This window comes from Myxine glutinosa, chromosome 12 (assembly GCF_964187855.1).
Source record: "Myxine glutinosa chromosome 12, kmMyxGlut1.1, whole genome shotgun sequence".
Lineage (NCBI taxonomy): Eukaryota > Metazoa > Chordata > Myxini > Myxiniformes > Myxinidae > Myxine > Myxine glutinosa.
The window spans coordinates 66,566,740-66,591,737 of NC_136272.1; the positions used below are offsets into that span (position 1 = coordinate 66,566,740).

Sequence of the window (24,998 nt, forward strand, 5' to 3'; positions counted from 1 at the left end):
GCGGTGAGTGAGTGAAAGGCCCTCGGCGTTGACTACATCGCAGGAGATTCCAATGATTCTGAAAGCTTTGGCCTCAACAGCGTGAAGCCGAGCAAGGTGTGAGGCAGGAGCACCAGCCCAGAGGGGGGAACAGTATTCCATTGAGCTGCGGATGAAAGCCTTGTATGTGGTGAGGAGCTCAGGTGTGCCAAGGAAGGACTTCGCACGACGGAGGATGCCCAGTCGGCGACTGGCTTTGGAGGCCAGCTTGGAAATGTGGTTTTCCCAAGAAAGATCATGGCAGATAGTGAGACCCAAAAGCTTGAGTGACAGAACTTCTTGGAGAGGATTGCTGAGAAAGTAGATGGGAGGGTTGTCCAGTCGGTCCTTTCGGAGAGACATTGTAAGAGTGTGAGATTTGTCAGGATTGAAAGACATGTTCCACTTGTTTGACCAGTCTGTGATTTTGTCCAGGTCTGCAGAGAGTGAGGAGGCTGCAGACTGCCGATCTGAGGGATGAGGAATGGAGCGACAGAGAGTAGAGTCGTCAGCAAAGAGATAGAGAGGATTTTCAAGAGAGTCAGAGAGATCATTGATGAAGACCAGAAAAAGCACAGGGCCCAGAACACTACCTTGGGGAACTCCAGCCTGAACAGGAAGAGGAGATGAGAGAAACCCATTCAGGGCCACACGTTGACTACGACCAGAGAGGAAGTCCGCCAGCCATGCGTGGAGATTTCCATGGATACCAAAGGAGGAGAGTTTGGAGAGCAGAGCAGGGTGCCAGACCGTATCGAAGGCACGTGAAATGTCAAGGGAGACAGCTCTAATTTCCTGTTTGGCGTTGAGGACCTCCATCCATTGGTGAGAAAGCAGTAGCAGCATGTCCAGAGTAGAGTGACCAGGTCTGAAACCAAATTGATGATCAGAGATCAAGCCATTGGAGAAGAGGAAAGATTTAATATCTGAAGCAATGATGGATTCCATGACTTTGTTGATAATTGGGAGAAGGCTGATTGGTCTGTAGTTGCTGGGATCTGTTTTTGCACCTTTTTTGTGCAAAGCGGTGATGTTGGCTGATTTCCAAGCAGATGGCAGATGACCTTGAGCAAAAGAGAGGGTGAAGAGAACAGAAAGAGGGAGTGAAAGTGCAGAAGAACATGATTTTAGGACCCGTGGGCTGATGCTGTCAGGACCAGTTGCAGAATCAGAGTCGAGGGTTGCCAGAAACTTTTCCACCTTGTCAGGAGGAAAGGACACAGAGTCCAGGAGCAGCTGGGTACGACTGGGTACGGTGGGTACAGAGAGGGATGGGTTAGGGACACAAGATTTAGAGGCAAACACAGAGTTGAGGCATTCAGCTTTTTCACGTGCGGAGTCAGCCGTTAAGCCGTTTGAGGTGAGGGAGGGGATGGAGGGGGAACAAACACCAGAAACAGATTTGACCAGACGCCACCAGGATTTGGAAGAGGGAGACAGATAAGAGAGTTCGGTCTTGAGAATGGTGAGATATTGTTTCCTGGCTCTCCTGAGGGTGGACACACACTTGTTTCGGGCTTTGTGAAAGGAAATGAGATTTCCTTCCGTTGGATTTGCTTTCCAGGAGACGAAAGCAAGTTGTTTCAGGGCAACAGCCTCACCACAAGATTCCGTGTACCATGGACGGGAGGAAGGGTATGACAACTGAAGACGAGATGGTATAAATCTGTGCATGAGAGAGAGCAATTTACTTTGAAAGAATTCCCAGGATGAGTTGATGTCAGAGGCGGTAGAGATGGGAGACCAGTCCAGATGATTGATGGCTGCTTGAAGACCGTGCCAGTTGGCCTGAGTGAAATGCCAGACTCGTCGACGCTGAGGAGGCTCTCTGAGAATGGTCAGAGAGATGTCCACTTTGACAAGCACATGATCAGATGAGCCGATTGGAGCAGAAGAAAAGCAGCAGACATTTTCAGGGAAGTTTGTCATAACCAAATCCAGAAGAGAAGATGCTCCGTTGACTGAGATCCGGGTCGGGAAATTGACAGATTGTGTCAGTCCCAGTGAGTCGCAGAAGTCCTTTGCTGAAGAGCCATGGCTGGTGAGAGAGGTACCCACACCCAGCCAACTGGCATGGTGACAATTGAAATCACCACATATGAGGAAGAGAGAGTTGGGATGGGTAGATAGAAGTTGGTCCATATTATCAGACAGTGAGATGTAGATGGAGTCATCGCTGATTGGTGGACGGTGCAACACACATATGAACAAAAGGTGGGAGCGAAGGGGAAGCCGTAGCCAAAGGTATTCCTGGGGGTGAGGTGGAGAGAGGGCAGTGCAGGGCGAGTGAGGAAGAGAGTTTTTTATAAAGATAGCAACCCCACCTCCAGGACGAGGCTCAGATCTATCATACCGGAGGAGGGAGTAACCTGGGAGAGATACCAAGGCATCAGAGACATCATGAAGGAGGAAAGTTTCTGTTAAGCAGATCACATCTGGTTTGTCAGAAGCAACCTGTATGGAGAGGTCAGTCAAGTTTGAGCGAAGGCCCCGGATGTTTGAGGTCCATACCGTTAATGAAGAGGAAGGGGGAGCATCGGGTCCAGAACAGGGGGGGGGGGGGAGGGGTAGGGTAAGATGTGGAAGAGGAGGAAGAGGTAGGGAGAGCTGTTGAAGGTGTGTCAGAGATTTCAGAATAGCTTGGAGAAAGGGAAGAATGGGGCGGACAAAAGGTTTGATGGAGATTGGGTGAGGCACAGTGAGGTGTTATTTGAGGAGGGGGAAGAGCAAGGCAGAAGGTTTGGGGAGATGAAGGTGAAAGTTGGAAGGAGGAAGAAGCAGGGAGGATGCTTTGAGGAGGAGGGGTGAGAGGGGAGTCTAGGAGGGGAGGAGCGAGGGAGAGTCTCGGAGTAAGGGGTGTGGGGGGAGTTTAGGAGGGAGGGGAGGGAAGGGGCAAGGGGGGAGATTTGAAAGGGATGGGTGATGGGGAGGATTTGGAGGGGAGGGGTGAGATTGGATTTTGAAAAGTGTACGATTCATGGGAAACGAACATTTTTTGCAAAATGAGTTTGAGACCTTCGAGTCAAAAATACGTTTGAGGACACTGGAGGAGGGATGGAGTTCTGGATAGTTTAGGGAATGTAGAAAGGAGGAACTGTAAGAGATGGTATTATATATATATTTTGGAATGAATAGATTTGGTGAGCAAGACGAAAGCATCCTTTTGTAGGAAAAGAAGAAAAGGGTGTTATAATATATGAGAGAAAATAGTTGTTCAGGGGAGAGATTATACATTTCTAACCGCGTGATCGCGAACGAAAAACGAACGAACAAAAAGGACAAATAAATGAATAAGACCTGGGAAGGAAATAGTTTTTTTTTTGTGTTTTTTTGTTTTTTTGTGAGTACAGATATTAAACAAGGAGGTACGGGGTGAACGACTGGGACGAAACAGTGAACGAAAATAATTTCAGCGCATTCGACGAATCGCTGAGAGGAAAACAAACCACAAGGTCAGAGACGGTACGGTAGTCCAAGCCTACGAGTACTAGGCCGCAGAATACTCGATACCATTAACCGACGATTGTGTATACATGTACGAAAAATTAGCACCGAAAATTTTCCAAAAGATACGCTGTAGGTACATACACCGAAAGATAGATACAGTCTCGACAAAAACACGATTGAGAAATATCACTTAGCTTCGAAAGCGTGAGCGCATGGAGCAGCTTCGAAAAGACGTGACCTCGCCGTGATCTCGCGAGATCTCAAACGAATTGCGATCTCAAACGATCTCAAACGATCTCAAACGCAAACGAATTGCGATATCGTTTGAACTAATGGTCCAATTGCTACAAATAACCACTCAAAATGTTGGAAATTTTATGTTCTGCATAACTATATCTATTATTTGCCAATATGCTAATTAAGTAGGTCACTAGAGGTCAAAATGTCACAAAATTTGACCCCTGCTTAAAATCTGGCCATCTGTCCAAAAAAATCACCATAGTTACACTACCAATGGGAATTTCTCAGCCAAAATGGGCTCAAATAGAGGTTAATAAGTGTCCAAGTCCATTTTATGCCTAAAAGTGTGGATTTCATTTGTATCTGAGCTATGGTACATAACGGAATTTGAGACTTCTTTGAAAACGGCAATTTTTAGCGTGAAAAACACGCAAAAATGGAAGATGCCAATGTGTTGGTGCAAATAAAAAATCTTTCAAACAACATTTTAATACAAATGTCAAATATCATGTGAAAATGTGCTCTTATTTAGTTTAGGGCTGTTAGGCATTTAAAGGTCACCTGTAGTCAAAGTCCCGGTGTGTACCCCGGTTTAGAATAGGTACACTGTATCCCTGCACATCGTAAGAGGCGACTAAGGGATGGCGTCAGGAAGGGCATCCGGCCATAAAACATTGCCTCAAACAGGGAACCATGATTGTCATGGGGCCCGCAAAGCTAACCCCCGCTTTAGCGGGGAAAATGGCCTTAAAACGATCATTCATTTTATATTGTAGTCAAGGTCAAGGTCATTCACCATTGAACCTCAGGTATGCATTTTTTACGTCCATCTGACAGAAGACCTCATGAAACATGGTAAATCATCCCTTAACAACATATCAAAATATTGATACCTGCTAGAAATTCCTCTTTATGGATTTGGTAGGCCTATTTAAGCCTCAATTCCCAGCCTAATCCTACTGGTTCAGAGGCTGAAGAGTGTCCCGAAGAACATGAAATACAACTACATGTATCTCCCCCAGAGAGATCAATAACTAATCAATACATTTATTAATTGTTTCATCAGAGTTGACCCCTTGCACTACCAAGCATCACATCCTCCTACAGTACCATTGTGTGGCCATTAAAGGGGTCCCAGTAACCATGTCTGAGTTGCATCTCAATCTTCGTCAGAGTCACTGTTGTCGTAATCATTGGATGAGCCTTCAAATTTAACCTTGCCATGTTCCTCCTCCTCCTCCTCCTCTTGCATGTTGCTACAAGTCTGCAACTTGCATAGGTATGTGCACCTCATCCTGTTCTGGAGGCAGGAACAGCTCTCCTCCAAGCACTGCCTTGGACAGTTGCAGGCGATCAACTCCATGACAGCCTCAGGATTCCGAATGGGTTGTCAGGTCCAATTTGAACGGAGAACCCACCATTGCTGAGGTGCTCCAGGGCATCTGGGTGCTATGGGGAGAGGTTTGTCATCTCGGTGTAGTATGTACTCAGGTAGCGGGCATAGTTAAGCTTGTCGTATGCAAAGCTCCATGGTATCATATCATGGATGGCCGAGAGATGGAGATCCCAATTGCGTTCTCTTGAAGCTCGGAGCATGTTCAACATGACGTCCACGATGTCCAAGTATGACATCCAAAATGATGCTAGAGCCCCTCCATGCTGGCGCAGACTATCTTTGTATGCTTCAAAACGCTCAGCCAGTGATACGAATACCGGACTGCTCAGGGTCTCTGTGAAGGTCTCCTGGCATATGTCTCGGGAAAATGTGTTGACTAAACTTTGTAAGTCTGAGCTTTCATCTTCGCCCTGAAATTCTACGAACCCTTTCCAGGCAAGACGTTGCAGAGCTTTATACAACAATTTGTGGAACCTAACCACACGGTTGTATTGTTTTCCCAAAAGTAACTTTTCTACTGACCCTTCAGCAATGACACCCGATTCAATGCAAAGGTCCCTCAACCCAGCATCTTGGAATCGTTTGCCAATGATGTTTAAGAGTGTACACAAAGTGTGAAATGTACCCATCCTAGGAATGACCTCTGAGAATGTGTCCCTCTGCTTCCAAATGATTTCAGTGGCTTTGGCATACAGCGCTTGGTCAAACACAACGACAATGCTCCCAAGACCTAGTGATCTTCTGATCAGTTGAGACTCGCACAACACCTCATGGACTGCAGAAAGCTCAGTGGCAGGGGCATTTATCGTGGGGAGATAACCAACTTCATCAGGGGTGACCTCTACTTCATCACGGACTTGTATGTTGAAGCCTGTCCAGCTGCACACAGTTTGGTTTGAAACACAATGTGCACGAGTGAGCAACCAAAGTAGAGTCTTCTTGTTCACCTCTTGCTTCATTGTCTGGTCGTCGATTTCCACATAAACGCGAAGTGGGGGTCCAACACGCTTTCTGGCATTGTAGATGGGAAGTAGCCTTGGCTCCTCAATCCCTATAGTCCTGTCTTTTCGCTTCTCCTCATTCAGGGGATGCTGCATGAAGGGCAGTGGTCTGAATACCCTGGGCTGTGCAATGATGCCATTTATTCTGTGGGACGTCCCTCCTCCACTCAGCGTCTCCTCCCGTCTATCAATGTTGTCATACGCCAATGTCACCTGAACATTGGGCTTGATACCTCTTGGTATGGCAACACTTCCCTCGTTCACGGACATCTTGTGAAGACTGAGAGCCATGTCAATCTCTTCAAGCTTTGAGTAAGAAACACCATGACCACTTCGGTTCAGGAAACGAATGATCTCAACACAATCGGTTAGGGATTTGACAGCATAAGGCAACAGGATGTGTTTGGGAGGTTTTACCTTATAGTGGGGCAACTTAGCATAACAATTGTGCATTTTGTGAGGAAAGCACCAAATTTGGCACACTAGTAGACTATCCTATTATGAACAGATTTGGATATTGGACCATCTCAAATTCAGCCCCTGATGGCTGTGGCAGCCATTTTCCAAAATGACACCTTCCGCTTGTTCCGACGAATTGCATTATCAATTGGCTTGGTCCTTTCCACCAGGCATTCTCTGGTGAAAGCCTGGAACTGCTCTTGGCCAATCTTCTTCACATTCCTGACAGTCTCAACTGCAGCAGGACCTGCAATTTCCTTTGTGTCAAGGACAACCAGATCCATGCTCTTTTCCTCAAAGGGGTTGCCAAGCCCTTCTATGACGCTGACAAGGGCGCGGACATCCTTGGCAAAAGAGGTCTGCACACTTGGTGTCTGGTCGTGATGACGTGTGTCCTCTCGCCTCCCCCAGTGTTGATGGCCATCTTGGAACTCTTCTATGGCCCTGGCAACTTCTGGCCCGGCAATCATCCAACGCCGCAGGGCACTTGGGTTGTCAGTGAGGCCGACTGCTCCACCATCTCCTTTGATGCAGGCGTTATTCTGTTCATGCGCCATTGCGCCTGGTCGATTGGGATCGAAGAGAACACCTTCTTCGTCTTCTGTACAGTGAAGTTGCCAGCCCTGAATTCTCTGGCTACATCTGGGTGCTTCATTGGGAGTGCAACCATGTCCCTCAGGTGAACAGGGACCCACCTGGCATAGTGTGTGTGGTCTAAGGCATGGAACCATGGGACCAGTTCCGTCAGGGCATCAAGGTACATCGTGAATGAGGCCTGCTGCAGAGAACGCACGTAGACCAGTACCAACATCTCTAGTTCCAGCACAGTTGCCCAGTACTGAAAGTTGGGAATGTCTTCTCTCTGGTGACACCAGTCTTCGAACTCAGGCAGGTCTTCTGCATCATCAGCATATGTCATACAGTGGCGTTCATACGCACGGTGTTGCAGGATGTGCAGTGCCGCTGCAGTGATTTGATGAGCTCTTCTTGTGCGGGTGACGTGGGCAGCTCGCAGGAAGGAGTCGGCTGTCCCTGGCGTTGCAATCTCAGCTTGCAAATCTGCAAAATCTGCAAATCTTGCAAAAATCAAATCTCTGAATCTGAGATGGCCCAATATCCAGATCTTTTCATAATATGATAGTCTACTAGTGTGCCAAATTTGGTGCTTTCCTCACAAAATGCACAATTGTTATGCTATATTTAGCTTAGCTGCCGGACTATTAGCAGAGGTTATGCCATAGACGAGGTCTTGCCCAATGGATCCAATAAGCCTTTGGATTCGGTCCGATACAGGAGCTGAGGAGTCAGATTCGCCTGCCATGAGCATTCTCAAGAATGTTTTCAAAGAGCATGGAATGAAGGCCGCTCCATCCTTCAACTCCTCTGGTACTGGAGGCCAGGGCATTTGAACATCATGCCGCTTGACATCATTTCTCAGGATAGTGGACATATTTATCAACATCATACTTACCTTTGGAGGTGTTCTGCTTGGTAGCTAGGAGTTCCTGTTTAAGCCTCTGGTTTTCTTTCACCAGCTGGGACAGTGAAAGGTTGTCAGGATAGACCAGCAATTTGCCCATCTCATCTGGTATCATTTGTATACTCTCCCCAAACTCCCCCTTGATCTTTCTATGGATGTGCTTTTTAGTGGACGTTTTAACCTCATCTAGGCCTACCCCAGATTCTACAAACAAATCAAGCAGGTATTTGCATAACTCAGTCATTCTTATCACTTGAGGCTTCTCAAATATAACATCCCTAATGAACCTGAACAGTCCACTATAACAATGTTCTTCAGTCTGAGCATACTCCTCGTCTGGGTCTGGGTGGAATGCCACCGGATCCCCACTAGTTTCGAATTTGGTCTTGGAGCTTGTCTGTTTGGTATACCTACGATAGCAAGACCGGTGGTAGTGGCCCTCAGCTGCAACTAGGTCTCGGGACGTAATCGCCATCATTCTTGGATCACTTTGGTCCACTGCTGCCTGCCTAACCGTCTGATCTGAGCGTAGATCGACGCATTGGACCAAGGGCTCTCTTGTTTTGCTGCTTGTGAGCTACTTGCTGCTTTTCAGGCAGAAGATGCAGACTGGTTCATACACGCGTGATGATGACGAGGTTAGACCTGCTGATGACTTTCTCCCATTCAGTTCTTTCCATCCCGGCTCATCCGGCTTCTCTGCAGATGCCGCTTTTTCAATAGCATCCAGGTCACGTTTCTTAACGAATTGATTCCTGCATCCCCTGTGATACAGGACTTGTGGGATCTCATCATCTCTGGCAGTGGCAGCAATCCTAAGAATGCCGGCATGCTTCCGGATCTCAGCTGCTTTCAGAAGCCATTCCCACGATGCACGATCTTGGGGCGAATTCAGCTCGAGGTCTGTGTCATCGCACTCAAAGATGCAGGAGGAACGGGTCAACTTGCGTGGCAGTAAGGGTACTTGGTCTAGATCTCCATTCTCCAGTGCCCTCCATTATTGCCTGAAAGTGAAAAAAAATGCTAATTAAATATCAGCATATTGACATCATTCATTTTGGATGTTTTCGGGCTAAAAATGGCCGTTTTCAAAGATGTGTCGAATTCCGTTATGTACCATAGCTCAGATACAAATAAAATCCACACTTTTAGGCATGAAATGGACTTGGACACTTATTAACTACTATTTGAGTCCATTTTGGCTGAGAAATTCCCATTGGTAGGGTAACTGTGATGATATTTTGGACGGATGGCCAGATTTTAAGCAGGGGTCAAATTTGGTGACCTTTTGACCTCTAGTGACCTACTTAATTAGCATATTGGCAAATAATAGATATAGTTATGTAGAACTTAAAATTTCCAACATTTTGAGTGGTTATTTGTAGCAATTGGACCATTAGTTCAAACGATATCGCAATTTATATTTCCCCTACCCCATAATTTTGGGTCCCGGATCAGGCCCAGTCCTCCATCTTTAAGAGGTGATTATTAGCACTAAGCTACGGTTCCAAGCTTGGCTTCAACGTTTTTTTTTCATCTATGGGTATATGGCTTTCAAGAAAACACTGTGAGATTTTGCCACTCCAGGTGGTACCAATCCATGAAATTCTGGGATCTGGCCCATGGACTATATCTCCTCTTCCTGTTCAGGCTGGAGTTCCCCAAGGCAGTGTTCTGGGCCCTGTGCTTTTTCTGGTCTTCATCAATGATCTCTCTGACTCTCTTGAAAATCCACTCTATCTCTTTGCTGATGAATCCACTCTCTGCCGCTCCATTCCTCATCGCTCAGATCGGCAGTCTGCAGCCTCCTCACTCTCTGCAGACCTGGACAAAATCACAGACTGGGCAAACAAGTGGAACATGTCTTTCAATCCTGACAAATCTCGCACTCTTGGGATGTCTCTCCGAAAACACCGACTGGACAACCCTCCCCTCCACTTTCTGAATAATCCTCTCCAAGAAGTTCTGTCACTCAAGCTTTTGGGTCTCACTATCTGCCATGAATTTTCTTGGTAAAACCACATTTCCAAGCTGGCCTCCAAAGCCAGTCGCCGACTGGGCATTCTCCGTCGTGCGAAGTCCTTCCTAGGCACACTTGAGCTCCTCACCACATACAAGGCTTTCATCCACAGCTCAATGGCATACTGCTCTCCCCTATGGGCTGGTGCTCCTGCCTCACACCTAGCTCGTCTTCACGCTGTTCAAACCAAAGCGTTCAGAATCATTGGAATCTGCCGCGATGAAGCTACCTCCGAGGGCCTTTCACTTACTCACCACAGGCAGGTTGGTGGTCTTTCTGTCTTCCACCGACGCCTCTTCAGTCTTGCTCCCACTGCTCTGTGCTGTGTCCCCCAAATATTCCTACAGGTCGCACAAGATCTGCCTGCAACCCTCTTATGGTTAAACTGCCAAAATCAAGACTCTCAGCTCACCTTCACTCCTTCTTCATTCCTCTTTTCTCCTGCCTCTGGAACAAACTCCCTCACTCTCTTCAATCCCACTCCTCCCTCCAGGTCTTTAAAACAGCTGTTCACCACCATCTCTTATCTTCCCCCATCCAAAACCTTGATCTTTTCTACCCCCGCTAATTTCACCCCAAATCCACTTTTTTGAAATACCAACTTCTTTCCTGGAAATCCTTGGTGTCCTTGTGTTTTATACTCCTCCCACCCCCCCACCCTTCCCACGCCTCTTCCCCCCAAGCCCTCTCCCTCCCACACATTCCTGATGTCCCTGCTCTCAAATGTTGTGTTTATGTCCACCTTTAATCCACCTTTAACGTTACCGGCACTGCCCTCTCTTGGATTAAATCATACCTCTCTGACAGACGCCAGTTCATCTCCATCAATAACTGCAAATCCCCCACTGCTCCCCTCCCCCAAGTTGTCCCCCAAGGTTCAGTTCTTGGCCCCCTCCTCTTCATCCTTTACCTGTCCCCCCTCGGTCACTTAATCCGCCATCATGGTCTCCAATTCCACTGCTTCGCCGATGAAATCCAGCTTTTCATCTCCACCAAGTCCGTCTCCACCGACACCCACTCTATCCTGACAAACTGCATCACTGAAATAAAATCCTGGCTTCAAATCAACTTCCTCAAGCTTAACTGTGATAAATCTGAAATAATCATCATTGGCCCAAAAACGCTCACAAAATCCACCCATAACTTTGCCCTCAACATCGACGGTATCCCAGTATCCACCTCCCCTCACATCCGGAATATTGGCGTCATCTTTGACCAAACCCTTTCCTTCGACAAATACACTAAACAGATCACAAAGTCAGCCTTCTTTCACCTGAAAAACATTGCCCGTCTCCGCTCACCCCTCTCCTCCACGGCTGCAGAAACCCTCATCCACGCCTTCATCACCTCCCGTCTGGACTACTGCAATAGCCTCCTCTATGGTTCACCCTCAAAAATCACCAATAAACTCCAATACATTCAGAACTCCGCTGCCCGTCTACTCACCCATTCCCGGACCCGTGACCACATCACCCCCGTCCTTTACAAGCTTCACTGGCTCCCCATCCCCCAGAGAATCCAGTACAAAATCCTCCTCTTGACATACAAAGCCCTCTATAACCTGGCCCCATCCTACCTGGCTGACCTCCTCTCCAGACACACTCCCACCCACAACCTCCGCTCTGCTGGTACCAACCTCCTGACCCCCTCCATCCGGACCAAATTCAGATCCTGGGGGGACAGGGCCTTCTCCATCGCTGCTCCCACCCTCTGGAACTCACTACCTCACACCATCAGAGACTCCTCCTCACTCACCACATTCAAAACATCACTAAAGACCCACCTGTTCAACACTGCATTCAACATTGAACCCACAGCATTTAACCCCTGACTATCTCTTCTCCTTCTCCCTCCTTTTGCTTTAAATATTTCCCTATTGATTCTTGTCTTTTTGCAATTGTTGTTTTCATGTATTGTTATGCATTATGTTTTCCACTCTGTCAAAGCGCCTTTGGGCTTCTGGAAAAGCGCTATACAAAATAAATGAATTATTATTATTATTATTATTATTATGTGCTTCCCCTTCTCTCCCCATCTTGTCTACCGCTCCCCTTTTTATATACTTTGTTTGTTTGTCTGTTTGATTTGTTTGTGTGATAAATGTTAGCTCTTTCACGAGCCTCGATATGTATACAGAAAAAAAAGAAAGAAGGTGGGTGGAGGTTATGTTTTCACCCCTGTCTGTCTGTCTGTCCATTTGTCTGTCCGTCTGTGAACAAAATATCTCAAAAGGTTGTGGACGGATTCGGACGAGATTTGTCAGAGATGTAGCGGATGTGACAAGGACGAAATGATTAGATTTTGGTGAAGATCTGGATTCGGATCCGGCTACTAGAATCTGTTAAGTGATTCTTCACCATTGGGAGATCGGGCCAAAAACGATACATAGCAGGATATCTCATAAAGTTATGGACGGATTTGGACGAAACTTGGTGGACCGGTTGGGTGTCTGACAAGGTAGAATAGATTCAATTGTGGTGAAGATCCGGATCCGGATCAAGCTAGTAGAATTTTTAAAGTGATTCTTCACCATGGAGTGATATGGCCAACTAGGCGGAGGTATGCTCTCTACTGAGTGCTGCTCTCGTTTAAAACTGTTATTAAATTCTTATCAAAAACAAACTTTTCAAAGCACACGCTCAAGCTATTTGTAACTTGTTTGGGTATTTCTACAGATAAGAAGCATGAGTAAAAATACCACGTACAGCAAACTTTGACATCCATGAAAGGAAATGCATTTTCCGTTACTTCAGAAGGAACTTACGGAAAATATTTGTAAGAAAAAAGAGAGTTAGATTGGGTGCGCCAAGCCACAGACAAACCAAGGGCACATTCGTTTGGCATCACATCACATGATCACATAACATGATGCACTTGCTTCTGTTTCGATAATTCTCGATCACATGTATATCTGAACTCCCTCTTGTAGACGGGTGGCATATGTACATCTTTTTTTTCTTTGTTTGTCTCTTTGTCTATGTACATGTCTGTGTTTTTATTTATCACTGTGTCCGCTACCTCTCTGCTTTACAGAACTACTGTCAGGATTGCGTCGAAGTTCGATGGGCAAACCGATCCTTGTTGATCATTTCATCATCGTCATCATCATGTGTCCACTTCACCTCCAAAATGGCAAATGGCCGATACAAAATCCCTCGAGCGATCTCCGTTCTTGGTTAAGTTTGTCGCTTCTTCGATGTTTTTACCGATAAATTAATTCAGCTCTTGCTCCACCATCCTTCATGTCGTTTTTTTTATCGTCCAAACTTCCTCTTTCCTGTTTTTGCCCAAATTATGGCTTCCCTTGTCATATTCTCTCCTTTTCTTTAAAACATGCCCGAGCCATCTCACTTTCTGTGCTTTATCACACGTGTAATGTCTTCCTGAGCAGTTCTCTTTTTCGCTTCCTAGTTCGAAATTTTATTTGACAAGAACACCTTGAGAATCTTTCGTAAAAATGGTCTAGCCTGGGTTTGAATCCCGACCCAGCTATAAACGGTCATCCTGATGTTCCACAGGCAGGGGGATCCATCGGTGTGTGTGCATTCGTTGGTGGACGTTAAAGACCCCACGGTGTCCTTCGTGAGGAGTAGACGAGCTATCGCCGGCACCATGAACAAATTACAAATTCCTGCCCTAACCTCGCGCTCCCTCTGTCCCAAAGAACAAGGTGCAAAAGGGTCAACCCCCCAAGAGGTCACAACGCCCCTTAGCTGGACGTGCGGATTAGTAGTCGTGGTAGTATTTATAATCTCCTCCAAAGATGAACCTGAGTATCGATTCGTCTAACTTCACTCTCTTTTATATCTGGCTCTTCTCGATGTAATACTTTTCCCAAAGTGCCCATCTTTGGGTATTTATTTTATTGTTGTCAAGTACAATATTTACATCTTTATCTTCAACTCACAGTTTTCCGAATTTTTATCCACTCAGAGTTTTCCTTATTTTGATGGGAAGTTCCTCCGTTTCATTTTCTCGCAGCAATTTCAGCTCTTCCATCGCTCTTTTTGCTTTTCATGTTTGGTTTCACTTCTTTGTCCTTTTCTCGGTATTCATCTCAAAACCTCTGCAATATGTTTCTTTGGTTTTTGGTTTTTTTCTTGTAGAATTGTATTCTTTATTCCTTTCCTTTCATCAATTTCCTCCAAGACTCCTTCGCAACCCTTTTTCTTCTGTTTATCGAATCCAGATCTTCCTCGCTCATTTTAAGCCAAATATCTCTAAATTCTCTCCAATATCCCTCCAAATCCATAATATTTTCCTGAATCTCAATTAGAACTTGAAACCTATTTCAGAGCTTCAGGTTAAATTCTGATTTCATTATAATTTCCTCTAAGCTTTTTATTGACAAACGCATTAGTTCTCATTTCCTCCTGTGCTTCTTCAAGTGTAACCTTAAATTTGAAACAATTAAATAATGATGGCTTCCAACATCAGTACCTTTTCTTACTTTAACATCATTAAGTTAAGATTTCTACATCTTGATAATTGCAATATGGTCTATCTGGTTTCTTGTCCACATCTTGCATGTTCCATGTACAGTCATGTGAAAAAGTAAGTAGGTCTTGCAAGCATCCATGTAAAGTTTTGACTTTTTCAACATATTTCAACATACAGCTATTTGATCTTCATTAGAATAATATTGATCGATAAAGGTGATATAATATAACAAATATCATGAAGCATTTACATTTTGTAGTCCATTGTATAATTTAAATAAACATAAATGCAAATTTCACATGTGGAAAAAGTAAGTACACCCCATGAAATGTTTTTTTAAATCTTTTTAACATATGTGGACATATCAATATTTGATCTTCATTTAAACAGTATCTATAGATAAAGGTGATCTAATTGAACAAAAAATTGTTGCACAGCATGCACAATTGCATGCACAGCTCGTTTCAAACCCCCCCCCCCCCCCCAACAACATCTCGATGGGGTTCAGATCCGGGCTTGGACTTGGCCATTCCAGAACCCTCCATTTCTTTCTTTTCAGCCATTCCTTGGTAAATTTACTGGTACGTTTAGTGTCATTGTCATGTTGCAAGGTCCACCTTCGGTTGAGCTTCAACTCTCCGACAGATGGCCTCACATTATCCTCAAGCACCCTCTGGTACAATTAAGAATTCATCGTGGATTCTATGATGGTGCGCTGCCCAGGCCCTGATGCAGCAAAGCTGCCCCAAACCATAATATTTCCACCACCATGCTTTACAGTTGGTATCACGTTCTTGTGGTCAAATGCTGTCTTTGGTTTTCGCCAAACATGTCTTCTGGTACTGTGGCCAAATAGCTCTACCTTTGACTCATCTGTCCAGAGCACATTGTTCCAGAAGTGCTGGTCTTGGCTTAGGTGTTCATTGGCAAACTTTAGTCTTGCCCTGATGTTCTTTCTGGACAGCAAAGGTTTCCTCCTGGCACACCTCCCATGTAGATCAAACTTGTGCAGCCTCTTTCTAATGGTAGACGCATGCACTTTGACATCAACAGTGGCAAGAGCTACCTGTAGGTCCCGTGATGACATTCTGGGGTTCTTAGAGACTTCCTTCAGCATCTTGCGGTCTGCTCTCGAGCTGAACTTGCTGGGGCGGCCTGGCCTGAACAAGTTGGCAGTTGTTTGGAATCTTCTCCACTTGTAGATGATCTTCCGGACAGTCGAATGATTGATTTCAAATTGTTTGGAGATCTTTTTCAATCCCTTCCCAGACTCGTAGGCATCTATAACCTTCTTTCTGAAGGCCTCAGAGAGCTCTTTTGATCTAGGCATGGTGACGCCACACACTTCAACAACAAAGAGCAAACCAAACTAAATGTCTGAGGTTTAAATTAGACATGTTCCTCCAAGATCCTCTCTAACGATATTCTAATCATTTGCACCTGAGCTGGTGCACCTGATTCTAATTTTAGGTATTTGAAGTAGTGATAAATGTAGGGGGTGTACTTACTTTTTCCACATGTGAAATTTGCATTTATGTTTATTTTAATTATACAATGGACTACAAAATGTAAATGTTTCATGATATTTGTTATATTATATCACCTTTATCTATCAATATTGTTGAAATGAAGATCAAATAGCTGTATGTTGAAATATGTTGAAAAAGTCAAAACTTTACATGGGGTGTACTCACTTTTTCACGTGACTGTATATGAATGATTTTTTTTATGTCTGAAGGTTGTTCCTCCAATTACAAGCGTATAATATTATCAATGCAATCATCTATGAAGGGCATTCCGTTCTTATTCATCTTTCCCACTCCAAAATTTCCCATGCAAAAATTCCTTCCCAGCATTATCCTTGCTAACCCAAGCATCCGAGTCTCCAATAATATGAACAGAACATCATGTTTTCGAACTGATTTTGTAAGTGTCTGGACCTGATCGTAATATTCTGCTTTTTCTTCCTCATCTATTATTTGTGGGAGTATAACATTGATAATATTTCCTATATTTTGAATCAAAATATGCTGACATTACGAGGAACTTCAATGCAGGAGGAGGCCATTTAGCCCATTTAGCCTGTGCAATGGTTGCCAACCTATGGTTGTTTCTCCATGTTTTTTTTTAATGCTGAGCATCAAGCAAGGAAGCAGCACATACCATTTTAAAAATCTTTGTTACGCCTCGGCCGGGGTTAGAACCACTGACCTCCCAGACTCAGAGCGGACGCTCTAACCCCACTGAGTATGCTTTGCCATTCTAATGAACCTTCTCAGCCAGTCCATCTAGCATGAGGACTACGCATCCATGATGTTCTCAATCAATCCTTCCAGAATACAATTACTTTGGAAAAATATTTGCCGTCACTGTCCATCTACATTCACTGATACCCGAAATGTTGAATCTATAATTTCTGAATTTGTTCGCAATCTGATCTACTTTTATCATTTAATACATTTTATCCTTAGCTCCAAACCGCATACACTTATAGTCTGATTTGGACCCATTGTACATGTTCTCCACATAGTGGCTTTGACTACTAGACATCATCTTTGCAGCCACAATGGACTGCTCTTCCCCTCCAGATCCTAGATCATCACTCATTGGTTTCCATAACTTCCATAACTCAACATTGGTTTACATAACTTGTACTTTTTTCATAGGGGTGTGCGTGCATGTACATCGGATTTCCTGATCATCCTATAGAATGGATTTCTGGCCCAACCCCCAACCTGGAGAACAAGTGGCAAGGGTTTTTTTTTAAAGCAGCATTCCTTGCATTCACTAACCAGAGTTTTAGACAGTGGACCTAGCCTAAGATCATCCAAGATGGAGGTTTCAATGCAACAAGTGCTAGTTGATGCCATTGATTAAACTAGGGCATGCCCGTACTATATATATATCTAAAATTATATCCCCCCCCTCTATTTACATGAAATGGTTTGGTCCATTCGCAAAGCCAAAGCGAACGGCTTGCGAGTACGGTGACAATCCCCCCCCTCTATTTACATGAAATGGTTTGGTCCAAAGTGAACGGCTTGCGAGTACAGTGACAATCCCCCCCCCCTCTATTTACATGAAATGGTTTGGTCCAAAGCGAACGGCTTGCGAGTACGGTGACAATCCCCCCCCCCCCCCTCTATTTACATGAAATGGTTTGGTCCAAAGCGAACGGCTTGCGGAGTTTGGTAAAGAAATCGCCATAGCTCGGTAACTACTTGTCCGATTAATATGAAACCTTGAAAAGGCACATCCTCGGGTCCCCAGCAATATACCTGGCAAGTTTCAAGTATATCGGACCGGTAGTTGTCGAGAAACAGCGGTCGCATACACACAGACACACACACAGACACACACACAGACACACACACAGAGATTACTGGAATTATAGATAGATGAATCATTGAATTCATCCTCCTTCTGATGCCATTTCCTCCATCATGGGTTGCACTACCATCCCAAAGTCGTTGACACTTCCGAGGGTTTTCGAGTTATTTAACCGCCGCTCCATTTTCGTTTGGTCTGATAAGATTAGCCAACATGTGCACGTTTCAGAGCTGCAGCCCCTTGTTGACGGAGGACTCAAAACCATGACAAGAATTCAGTAGAGATTTTTGAGACATGTTTAAAGCGTACATATCAAAGATGTCGGATGCAGTGCACCTGACTTCCCAAAATGTCCGACAAGATTTCCTACAACAACAACAACAACAACAACATTCATTTTAAGGCCATTTTCCCTGCTAGAGCGGGGGTTAGCCTTGCGGTCCCCATGACAATCTTCTCCATTTTGCCCTATTTTCTGCATCTCCCCTTGTTAATCCCCTTGCTCGCATTTCTTCTTCCACCATCTTTAGCCAAGTCTTTCTCGGTCTTCCCCGTCCTCTACTTCCTTCTACATTCATTTCCATCACTCTTCTCAACCAGTCACTTTCATCCTTCCTCAACACATGACCAAACCATCTCAACCTGTTTCTCTTCACAGGATCCATCACAGGCTCTATTCCCATCATCTTTCGCAATTCATAATTTGTCTTCCTCTCGCTCAACGATACTCTGCACATCCACCGAACCATTCGCATTTCCACCCTTTCCAGCCTTCGTTGCTGCTCTACGTTCATGACCCATGTCTCGCTCCCATAAATCATAACACTTCTCACACATGCAGCATACACCTTTCCCTTCAGCTTCAACGACACTCCCCTCCTCATCAGCACACCACTCAGTTCCCGAAACTTCTTCCATGCACATCTCACTCTAGCAACCGTTGCCGAGTCTGATCCACCTTCTCCATTCAGCATGTCTCCGAGGTAGCAAAATGTTTTCACACCTTCCAGCTTTACGCCGTCTCCAAGATCCAACTCAACATTTCCTCCATCTGCAGCTCCCTCTGTGCACACCTTACATTTGAATGTAGCTGCCACACTGGTTAATGACCCTCTCAGACCACTACATTTTTGATGAACCCACTCAGCGCACATTGTACATTGAATGGAGTTCACTCCGACACCCTTCCTGCACACAGCACACGGCCACTTCCCAGTTCTTTCCACCTCACCACATGCTTTACCACTTGCCATCACCTTCGTCTTGCAAATAAATGTAGATAAATAAAGATTTCCTACAAGATGCAAATAAATGTAGTTGAATTCCACAGGATGATGAAGTCCCATAATATGCTCCGAGAAGATCCTGCAGAATGTCATAATCATAAGAGAACAATGAATCAAGACATTAACAGTTTAGGATTTTTAATTCTGTACAGAGCCTATAGTTGTGAGAAGATGGATCCAAAAGTACTCGGACATCCCATTGGACTTTGATACTGTTTATGGGATTCCTACTGGATATTTTGGTAAGAGGCACGTGCCTTCTCATTAGAGAAAATTAAGAATGAAACTTGGGCAGTTAGAGACAGCGGCGTTGCACTAGGGGGCAGCATATGATCAGAACCTCTAGATGCTCAGAAATGACTTTTCTGCACTTGCTTGCTCAGGTACCTGCTCATGGTGGCATGGAAGCTGTGGGCCTGTCGGCGACGTAATTCGGTGAAGATGTGCTGAAAGGATTCGGATAGTGGGAGCTCAAGTTCCTCAAATACTGCCACTTACGAGTTAAGGAAATTGTGTTCAACACAACATACGATATAATGCAGAGGTCTGCACTAACTTACTTTCAAGCTGTGTAGCTTGGGTTTGATTCCTGGGCCGACGATAAACTACCAGATTGGTGCTTCCCAGGCATCACGCATTGCATCACGAAGAGCACTGGGCCTCGGTCGGACGTTAAGCAGGATGTCCCATCTGCCGGCATTCGTTGGTGGACGTTAAATATCCCACGGTGTCTTTCTTGAGTAGTAAGCGAGTTATCGTCGGCGCCATGAACGAATTACAAATTCCTGCCCAAACTGCGTGGAGCAAGTGGTCTCATCTTCTCAGTTGATCCTTGATCGACGTATTCTCAGTTGTGCTGTTTGCTATCTCAGAGTGTGGTATGGTGTTGGCAGCAGGTTCTGCAGTATTAGCAAGTTACCACTCACATGTATTCATGTGGCATATGTGGACAAACAGCTTCGGCTATCAAGGTCAACCATATTTAAACAATGTCCGTAAAAGTGTCACGTCTGAGGGCCCTTTAACACAGAACACTCAGTGCCGAGTCCTTCAGTCTCGTGAGATGGCCCAACCGATCTTTTATTGCCCTGCATTCAATTAACTGTAACTTTACCATTCCCCAAGGATCATTCAATTGGGCCGATATCGATGGAAAACACACACGAAAAGCAGTCAGATGGCTCAAACGCGTTTTCTTGCCTTTGAAAGGATTTATTTTGTAAAATAAACAAGGAAGAGGATAAACAAGACACGATAAAGAAAAACAGAACAAACCAAGCGCATAAAAAGAACACAAAAAGGTAAATGGGAAAATGCAAACATATACAATGATTAAAACAAGAGAGAGAATTGCTTTGCAATACATGCCACCTACCGATGTGATATAAAGTCCAAAAAGGGACTTTTGGTGACTGAAAATTGATGAAACGCCCTGAAACTCGAACTTGTACTGTAACTTATTGGAATAAAGCCATGTACCAAGTTTCAATTGAATATGTTAAAGGGTATGGGAGAAAATCTGAAAAAGCACAGGTGGGACGGAGAGACAGGCAGACAGATGGAGAGCAAACTTGTAATCCCCTCCAGTGAAACCGGTAAGGGACTAATAGAGTAATTCCTATCCCACAAAAGGTGCCACAGACCACACCTGTACAACAAGTTAAGAATGCAGGCGAGGACTTCCCTTTTCTCAGATGTGCAGGGTAGACGTAGCTTTGGAAACCATGTGCAAGACGAGAGCCAGTGATGAGTACCGGTATCTCACAAAATGAAGTAAAACCAAACAGAGCATGATGAAGATCAGTCACTAGACACTAGGCAGGCCAACGACGATCAGCCTCCACCAGGCCTTGTGGACCCATTTTGTCTTCCAATCCAAACGAGGCCTGCTCTGCCCTCTGTCCTCTTCCTCCATGCCCTCCAAAAAGAGTGTTATCCCAGCTTGGGTCTATCCCAAAACTCCAGAGAGAACCACTTGTTTTTGTTCCTTTTACATGACGCTTTTTAATCTCTCCAAAGACACACACATGACACAAGCCCTCTTCTTCCTCCTCGTCTTCAGGTCTCTCGAGCTCTCCTCCTTCCTCCTCCAAACAAGGTTTCTCTCTCCTTTTTTCCTGGGCAGGGTTCTCCCCTGACTGTTCCACCCACGGGGCGGCACCACAGAACTCAAATAGACGTAGAAGAACTATGCCCGTTCACGACACACACACAGCGGTGGCCCCGCTCGCGCGCTCACGCCGCCATTTTAGTTAGCGCAAGAACTGAATAGGCGAACGTGTGCGCTAGCTAGGCCTAGTGGAAGTGGATGAGTGGACGTGAATTTTTATATTGGACGGTGTTGTGTTGCTTTTAAACACTATTTTATGAATTCTATTCATAATTTAAATCTCTGTCGAAGCATTTACCTGGCATCTTGACATAGTTTATCCGAATTCCCCGGTAGTTTTCCATTTCATCTCTAGCTGCTAATCTCTCACTCCTTACTATTTGCTGGTTCTTGTACCCCCTCTCCCTCTCTTTCACTTTCTGCCTATTGCTCCTTTCTCATGTACTTTTTACCACTCTCTCCCTCCTTCTCTTTCCTGCTCCTCTCTTCCTCTATTATTTTCCAGTTCTCAACATAATTGTCTCTCCAGCTCTAAAAACAAACACACAACCCCCCCCCCCTCTCTCTCTCTCTCCCCCTTTCCACTCCCTTCTCATGCCAATTCTCAGTATGATAGTTTCTCCATCACAGAACTTGACTTTTTTTGCTCTCCACTACCCCCCCCTCCTCCCCCTCATTCCTGTTCCCTTCTCTCACTCTACTATCTTCCCCTTCTGGTCATGTTTTTACATCTTCCCTTCCTCCCCCTCCCTCCCCCCCCCCCCCCCACACACACTCACTCTCTCTTTCTCTCTCTCTTTCTCTCTCTCTCTCTCGCTCTCTCTTTCTACTATATGCTCTCTCCCTCTCTCTTTCTACTATTTGTTAATTCTTTAAATCTATTCTATGAATCTATAATGATGAATGCAATTTAATATGCACGTTAAAACACAAGAACAAACATGAATATTTTTCTTAGTTTTCTAGTAATGTATTTTCCAATATTTCCATTCAGTCAAAATACAATACAGATATATATATTTCCCGTAGAAAAAGCATTAAAAACATATGATAAATGCTAGTACAAGTAATTTTGCCCAAGTCAAGTCTCTCGGAAAAACAAAATTGATTTGACAATATCGGGAGCAATTTGGCATCAAAGAACTAACATTTTCCATAAACAGGTAAAAATGCTCGACTGAGGAAAATAATTGACCTATGCAAGATTGTATTGGGCAAAGTTAACAGTTCAAAATGTTTGCACAGTGAAGTATATTGTACTGGAGTATTCAGTACTTGTGTTACAAACAATAATGATGCCATTACATGTCTAGTCTAGTCTAGTCCTTGCTCTGACATAAGATTTTTCTGTTTCAGGGTGTTTACCACGGTCTCTAGAGTGTCGACTTTTTTCCGAAGTCTACGAGATTTACGTTGAGTGTTTTTGAGTCGCTTTTGATGAGAGATGACAATATCTTGCATTTTGTCCAGCTTACGTTTCACACCCCTTGGACTATCCGAAACAAAGTAAGTGTGGTCATGATGATGTTGCTTGATTGGAGATGTAGGCAGTGCCTTGCTGGATGAACCCGCCAAGCACTGTGGTGTTTCTGAAGACGAAGTTGGAGAGTCGTTCTGGCTGGTTCTTGGACGAGGTGGTTTGCGCTGTTTCACAGTCTAAAAGTGACAAAGATAAAAATAAACAAAAGAAAATGTATAACTAGACTAGTTCAGTTTCCCAAAATTCACAAATTATATATGTATAGTACATGTATGTGTTACTGCCTTTGGAATGGATCAGACAATTTGTCTGCATTTCAATGGTAGCTTAAACTTCATCGGAACTTTAGATTGATAAAAATGTTTATTTTGTATTTTTCATTCATTCATTTATTATGATATATATTTTTGGTTGTCAGAAAGTTTGGAAGGAAAATTTTATTTTATTTTATTTTGGCCTCTATTCTTTAGTTAGTAAACCGGCCTAATGCAAGAATTCTGAATTTTACTTACCTTTTGGAGATGATTTGGGAAGTTGAAAATGGTTGGAATTGAACCTTGGCGAAGTCTGGTTATCAGGCCAGTACGGTCAAAGCACTCAGCATCAAAATGATCCGAGCATAGGCTGGCATACTTGCTGGGTGTCCACTTGTCCCTCCTCATCTTTACGAGCCATTCTTTCTGAAGGGTTGAACCATCCTTGGGAAATCTATATTCAAAAGAAAAGACAAAATTTGTGAGCCCCCTTGGGTCTTTGCCCCCCCCCCCCCCAACCAAAACTGCTTCCTACGCGCCTGCTCCCCACATGTTTTCTACACTCTATATACGGTACAGTGTCCGAAAATTCAATCACTAGACCATACTCTAGCCCCCAATATTTTTTGCTTGGCGACATTGTACACACAGCAAGGGAAATACTTTATCAAGCTTTATTTCTTTTATCAGTTAAACTCGTAATGTTATCTTGGCTCTCACCCTACATTATGATTAACTAGGGCAAATGGGCACAGATTGCACTCACTCACGCGTCACACCAATATTTTCCACAAAGTAACAATTACTAACGATAAAGAAAGCGATTACAAAATACAACCCTATTAGTCTAATTAGACGACAAATGTTAACCTAGATCCTTGATAACTGAACATGTTTATGCATCTCCTAACAGCCCAAAATTGTGTGTGGCTCAACAAAATTGGGAGAGAAGAGATTAAGAGCTGAGTCCTTAAGTTCAAGCAAAGGCACGGCCTTTGGTTCAAGTCAAAATGCACTGACAAATCCGCAAACACACACACACACACACACAAACACACACAAACTAACAGATGGGACTACATAAACGAAAAACTACATCTGTGCATAACGTGAAAGTTTAACTAGAATTTGGCGAGTAAACTCTTCATAATTAAGAAAAATAAATTACTTACCTGTGGAATGTTTTCCCAGAACCTTTCACAAGTCGATTTGTACAGTTTATTGCAGCACAAGAAGGCATATTGCTGATATTTGTTGAACATTCACACTGCTCATGTTAACAATAGGCCTATCTGTACGCAGAAAGCGGAGGTGTCTTGCGCTAACTAAAATGGCTGCCGCGTTGCGGCGGAGGGGCCACACAGCGGCCTGCATAGTTCTTCTACGTCTATTTGAGTTCTGTGGGCGGCACCAATAAAAATAAATGCACATTGGTACTTCCGACTCCACAGCACATTATACCGCCATGGCTGACACACACCAGCCAGACAGATCGTGATGGCCTTTCGCACACATGTGACACGTGCCTCTCACATGGGAAATTCTCACCCAGCCTCGCCCACAAACATGGGGTGTTTACACCCTCAAAATTTATGTCTAACCAGTCTATAAATTACATACACTGCCTCTTCAGCATTGCGTGAAACAAATGACTTACTTTTGCAGGTCGCTATTACATGACAATTGAACTGCTACTCGAAACACATAGACCATACTACACTTACTACACTGGTCAGTCGAGCTATGGTTCCCCCCTCTTTCAACATAACAATGGAATATAAAATGTGCATTTTTTGTTTGTTTGTATGTACATTTACGTATTTGTAAATTTACATTTACGTATACAATGTGTGTAAAAAGTATATGAACATATAAATGTGTTCATACATTGTATGTACATTTACATGTAAATTTTGTGTACATTTAGTTATACAGTACTGCATGTGTAAATTTGCATTTACTGTGTAATTTTACCTTCAGGCTGATCTCTTTGCACACATTCATACACAGTGCCTCTTGTGATTACTACCACCCACG

The 24,998-nt window shown here is 44.3% G+C and overlaps 1 protein-coding gene across 1 annotated transcript; it reads right to left on the reverse strand.

Moving 5' to 3' along the window:
- Positions 1-22,541: 22,541 nt before the first annotated feature.
- On the reverse strand, positions 22,542-24,368 carry LOC137435784 (THAP domain-containing protein 1-like). Its single transcript, XM_078766271.1, has 3 exons — positions 24,134-24,368; positions 23,220-23,415; positions 22,542-22,883 (listed from the first exon to the last, which is right to left on the reverse strand). Exons 1-3 carry the CDS (start codon positions 24,199-24,201, stop codon positions 22,542-22,544), a joined length of 606 nt encoding a protein of 201 aa, XP_078622397.1. The 5' UTR covers positions 24,202-24,368.
- Between the last annotated feature and the right edge of the window lie 630 nt (positions 24,369-24,998).